General features: G+C 62.1%; 1 protein-coding gene across 1 annotated transcript; it reads left to right on the top strand.

Moving 5' to 3' along the window:
* The first annotated feature begins 1,682 nt into the window (after positions 1 to 1,682).
* On the top strand, positions 1,683 to 4,860 carry TFF2 (trefoil factor 2). The gene is made up of 4 exons (XM_045852573.1): positions 1,683 to 1,881; positions 2,513 to 2,662; positions 3,625 to 3,771; positions 4,657 to 4,860. The coding sequence occupies exons 1-4, from the start codon at positions 1,809 to 1,811 to the stop codon at positions 4,668 to 4,670; spliced, it is 384 nt and encodes a 127-aa protein (XP_045708529.1). The 5' UTR covers positions 1,683 to 1,808; the 3' UTR covers positions 4,671 to 4,860.

Consider the following 4,860-nt stretch of genomic DNA (forward strand, 5'->3'; position numbering starts at 1 on the left):
TGTCTGGATTTTGCTGTCCCCCTTCACAAAGGCTAAGTTTTCGTTCTGTCAGGCAGTTGATTTACTTGCAGATTAAATTGACTTTTAAGACTTACTCTGAGGATTTGCGAGAAAGGAGACAGGAGGAGGCGCTGCAGCTAGCGGAGGCGTGGAAAGTGGGATGGTTCACGGCCCTCATCGCCAAGGAGCATGGTTTTTGAGTGAGGACGGAGACATCAGGTCTGAAGGTCAATGTCCAGCCGCCTTCCCGAGCCCATGTGACCGCAGCGTGGACAGACGACGCGGGTGCAGACGCGCCGCGTGCACAGCTCCATGCCCCTGTAGGGCGCCACTCACACTGCCAACGTCACATCTGCTGTAACTTGTCCTGAAGAAATGTGCCTTGTTCTAACTTGCCCCCAAGCATCGTACGGGTGGCTGGTGCCCGGGAGGGTGGTGCCGAGCGTCTCCGCCTGAGATGGAGGCCAGGGAGCATCTCAGGGGAGACCCACACTTCTGTCGGGGGCAGAGGAGGGCGGGAGCCTCGGGGCTGAGGCTGGCGAGCTGTGTCTTGGCCATGGTTCAGGGGTCTCGGCTGGACGTCCGGAAGGGCCGGGCTGGGGACAGTGGGCAGTCGGGTCCGGGGGGAGGAAGCAGAGAGAACAAAGGGGATGAGAAGCCAGGAGAGGGGAGATGATCCGGGGCCTCCTGTCTCTGTGGTGACAAAGGGCGACAGGGACATGGGGCAGGAAAAGCTGACATTGCGTGGTTTTCAGAGAAGGAGTCCCATTGGTCCCACAGCAGAGGACAGCCAAGGACCTCGCCTGGAGACGTGCTAGCTGGACCCCCGGAGGCCCTGAGGACCCAGGGTTTCGGGTTCCCTGAACCTCTGGGTCCCCGGCTGCTCGACCGATGGGGGACAGATTGGCGAGTCCTAGCAAGTCCTCTGGTGGTGCGGAACTTAACCGCCCTCCCGGCCTTCCCACCGCGCCTTTCCGCGTGTGCTGGTGGGGCGCCTCCCCTCTGGCTCCTCTCCTCCCCCTTTCTGTCCTGCCCTGGGACCCCTACCCAGAGCACCTTCCCCTGGGCGTGGCCAGGTTGCAGGCAGCATCTTTTAGGACACGCAAGGAGTTCCCACAGGAGAGAAAATGAGCAGTTTTGAGGGTTGCTGAAATGAGCTTATTTCCACACCCATCCGGGCTCCTCCTCTTGCCTGGTCAGATGCATCATCTCCACGGAGAGCAGCCACCCCCCCAACGTGGAGGAAGGAGGTGCTGGCAAGGGGCCAGGAGAGCCCACCCCCCCGCCACCTGTGCAGCCCTGAAGGAGTGTCTCCCGTCCTCCTTGGAGACCCTCCCATTCTAGAAGCAAGGGTCTTCCTCTGCTGACAGCCGGCCTGGTCGTTTTCCCTGATAGCCTTGGGGCTGATAATTTTTTTTTTTAAATCCTGCGGTAGTCCTCCACTTTACCTGTTGAAATACCTGGCTTATCCCTTCCTGGGTGTGACGCTCTGGGCTCCGTACGCGCACGTGGCCCTCACTCCACGTTGGCAAACTGGAGTGACCGGCCCTCGGCCCCGGGCAGGGGCGGCCTCGTGGGTGCCCGGGGAGCGCGGCTCCTGGCCCGGAAGCCTGCCTGCGTGGCCCTGTGTCTGCCGGCCGAGCTGTCTCAGCCCCTTTCCGAACAAAGGATCCAAAGTGTCGGGGCCAGGGGCGAGAGAGAAAGGTTATTTCCGCTTGCTGAGCAAACAGAGGGAAGATGATAAAACACCCGCTGGCAGTGGGAGCCCTGCATTTCGCAGGCGCCCCTGGGTGCAGCTGAACTTGGACATGGCAGGCACCCGGCTCCTGGCGGCGGTCCTCGTCCTGGGCCTGTGCGTGCTGGCGGGGGCCGAGAAACCTTGTGAGTATCTCTCGGGGAGCCTCCAGGGCTCAGTGCTCGCGGCTGGGCAGCGGAGCGTCGGGGCCAGTGACCCCAGAGACCCTGCCAGCACCCCGAACGCAGTGGGAGTATGGGAGTCCCCCTTGGTGGGTGTCCATTCCTGTTTGTCTCTCTCAAGGGGGAAAGGCGGGACCATGAGTGAACTTGAGGGAGGGAGCCGTGGGAAAGGCATCCTAAGACACAGCCAGCCCCTGATTACGCTCACGCTTGCTTTCCTGCTATTTCGGGAGGACACCTGGGGTCCACACCACCTCCAAGAAGGGCCTCCCGCTGGTTCAAGGTCAGAATGGCCACAGGAGCTGGGGGGCCAGCTTGAGGAGAGGGACTGGGCCGGAGGCCCCACCAGGGTCTGGCCTTGACCATCTCTCATCGGACCTCCACCTGGGTCCCTCTGTCCACCTGTCTCCAGAAGGTTATTTACTTATTTACGTGCTTGTGTGTTTTACTAATAAAACCATTTCAGCAAAGCCCCATCACTATGGGTGAGATAAGTCTTCGCATTTCCCTGTGTGGACAGCGAAGGGGTCCCAAGCATGCGCCTGTGAGCAGGGGGGCGCAGGGAGGGGAGACCTGACCGTGGGTCTCTCCCCAGCACCCTGCCAGTGCTCACGGATGAGCCCCCAGAGCCGGAAGAACTGCGGCTTCCCTGGCATCACCAGCGACCAGTGCTTCGACATGGGGTGCTGCTTCGACACCAGCGTCGTAGGGGTCCCCTGGTGCTTCGACCCCCTCCCGAAGCAAGGTAACCGGGCGGGAGAGCTCCATTCTCTTTCTGTGCCCTCGGCTGCCAGCCCAGGACCCGGCTAACGGTGCTTGGGGACAGGTGCCCAGGGCTGCCGAAGGGAAGGGAAAGTGCCCCCCCTCGCCCCGCATCCACCCCCAGAGGCCCAAGTGCTGGTCCCCTGTGCCTTCTGGCAGACATCTCTGAGAACCCGTGTGTGGACAGAACTTGTCTTCCTGTCTTTAAAGAGAAAACAACTCTCAGGCCTCTCCTACCTGTAATAGTGTGGCCCCTGGAGGGGCATTTAATAGGACACCAGCAACCTGGCAGCTCACAGACCCCCGGGATGAGGGAGTTAAGATGTCTAGGGTTGCCTTCTGCGAGTGCCTATGAGCACGGGAGAAGGTCCTTCATTCCCAGGCGCGCGCAGAAAACCGTGGTGTGTGCGGAGCTCGCCGGTGGGTCTGAAACGCGGGGCCCACGGCCTCTCCTCCACATGCCGGGGGCTCAGCGGGAGCTCCTGGTTCTGGGGGGCTCAGCGGGAGCTCCTCTAGGGGACTCAGTGGGAGGCTCCCGGCCCTGAGACTGGCTGTTGGCCGGGGCCCGCCCTCGAGGAGAGGTGCCGTTGGGTCAAACACGTGGGCCAAATACTTTGCAGTCTTACACATCACTTGCCAACCTTGTCTTGCTGTGGCCTGGGGGTGGCCACCCCATTTCACAGAGGGGAACATCGAGCCCAGAGAGGAGGAGTGACTTTCTCGAGACCCCAGGACTTTAGACCTTCTGACTTGTGCCATCTGTGGGGAGGAAGGGGCGGCCAGCCGCTGGTGCCCCCCCATCCCCCATCCACGGGTGTCGGCCTTGGCTGTACACCCATCAGTGCTCCTGTGGGGGAGGATGGGGACAGAAGTCTGTAGGTCACTGTAGCGGGCCTAATGGAGTGTCTGCGTTGTCTCTCCCCCAAACCTGGTGACGGCGACCAGAGTCCGAGGAGTGCGTCATGGAAGTCTCGGCCCGCCAAAACTGTGGCTACCCGGGCATCAGCCCCCAGGAGTGCGCCTCCCGCAAGTGCTGCTTTTCCGACACCATCCCGCAGGTGCCCTGGTGTTTCTTCCCGCAGCCTGTGCAAGGTAACCTCGCTGCGGCCGGGCCCCCGCCTGGCTCCCAGACACGGGGGCCTTCTCAGGGAAGGTGGCAGCTGGGACGGGGAGGGTCCCAGGCTGGACTTCACGCCCGAATGCCACAGGGCTCCTGAACCCGGGGGTCGCCGTTTCAGGAAACAAGTATACTGATGAGTGAGCCCACCTTCATTGTGAACTGGCTCTGAAGGCAGTTCCAGAATGTTCTCAGCCACGGCAGCTTCCTTTAGATACGTTTAAAGCCACGCACAGCATCGTGCGTCTTTGCCGTGGTGTGAGAGCATTGCATGGCCAGCCACACCCCTGGATCCTGGCCCACTTGGGTGGCCTCTCCCATTTCAGGGCAGCCCAGTCACCATTCTGGGGTGCCCCCACATGCCACCCCTGTGTTGGGTGCTGGGGACGGGGCCCAGAACAAGGCAGATGCGGCTCCTTCTTTTTCGGACCTTCCTGTCCTCTCCCACGTGACCAGGCGTGACAGCTTCTGCCCACAGCGTCCTGCTTCGGGGCCAGTGCTGGGGGTGTCCAGTCCCCCTCCCCCACCCGCTCCATCCCACGTGTCTCCAGACATTGAGTTGGGCAAAACAAAGGAAAAGCAGGCACCTTCCAAAAAGTGAGGGGAGGGCCCTGACCCGTGCAGGGCACAGCTTCCACTGTCCGAAGTTTCTGAGTGGGAGCTGAGGGTCTACCTGGACAGGTCCCCCTCCCCGAGGACACCCCAGCCCTGGGTGTTTGCCCCGGGAGGGGGGCCCCTCTTCAACGGGCACAGCCTGGCCGCTGGCCTGTTGGCACGAGGCTCCGAGGGCCATCTGCTCGGCCCCCTGGGCTCCCTGCCCGCCCGCCCACCGCCCACCGTCTTGCGTCTTCCGTTTCCAGACTGTCATTATTAAGAGGAGGCAGTGGCCCCAGAGGACCCGCCCGCTCCCGGAGGCCCGGGCACCAGACGAGAGCACACCCCTCGTGAGCGTCCGGGCCGGCGCGTGCTTGCGTCCTAACTTCCTGGGTTTTCTCGGCCGACGTTTGTCCCCTTCGGTGGCTTAACGTTCGGTGTCTGGAAATAAAGAAAACCCTGAAAACCTG

The sequence above is a fragment of the Phyllostomus hastatus genome, unplaced genomic scaffold (genome assembly GCF_019186645.2).
Source record: "Phyllostomus hastatus isolate PE091 unplaced genomic scaffold, TTU_PhHast_1.1 phas_contig_948, whole genome shotgun sequence".
Taxonomy (NCBI): Eukaryota; Metazoa; Chordata; class Mammalia; order Chiroptera; family Phyllostomidae; genus Phyllostomus; species Phyllostomus hastatus.

Excerpts from the sequence above, each read along its gene's own strand:
- TFF2 (XM_045852573.1), top strand. The coding sequence starts at position 1,809 with ATGGCAGGCACCCGGCTCCTGGCGGCGGTCCTCGTCCTGGGCCTGTGC. Across the intron at positions 1,882-2,512 it reads GGCGGGGGCCGAGAAACCTT|CACCCTGCCAGTGCTCACGG; the intron begins GTGAGTATCTCT and ends GTCTCTCCCCAG. Across the intron at positions 2,663-3,624 it reads CGACCCCCTCCCGAAGCAAG|AGTCCGAGGAGTGCGTCATG; the intron begins GTAACCGGGCGG and ends GACGGCGACCAG.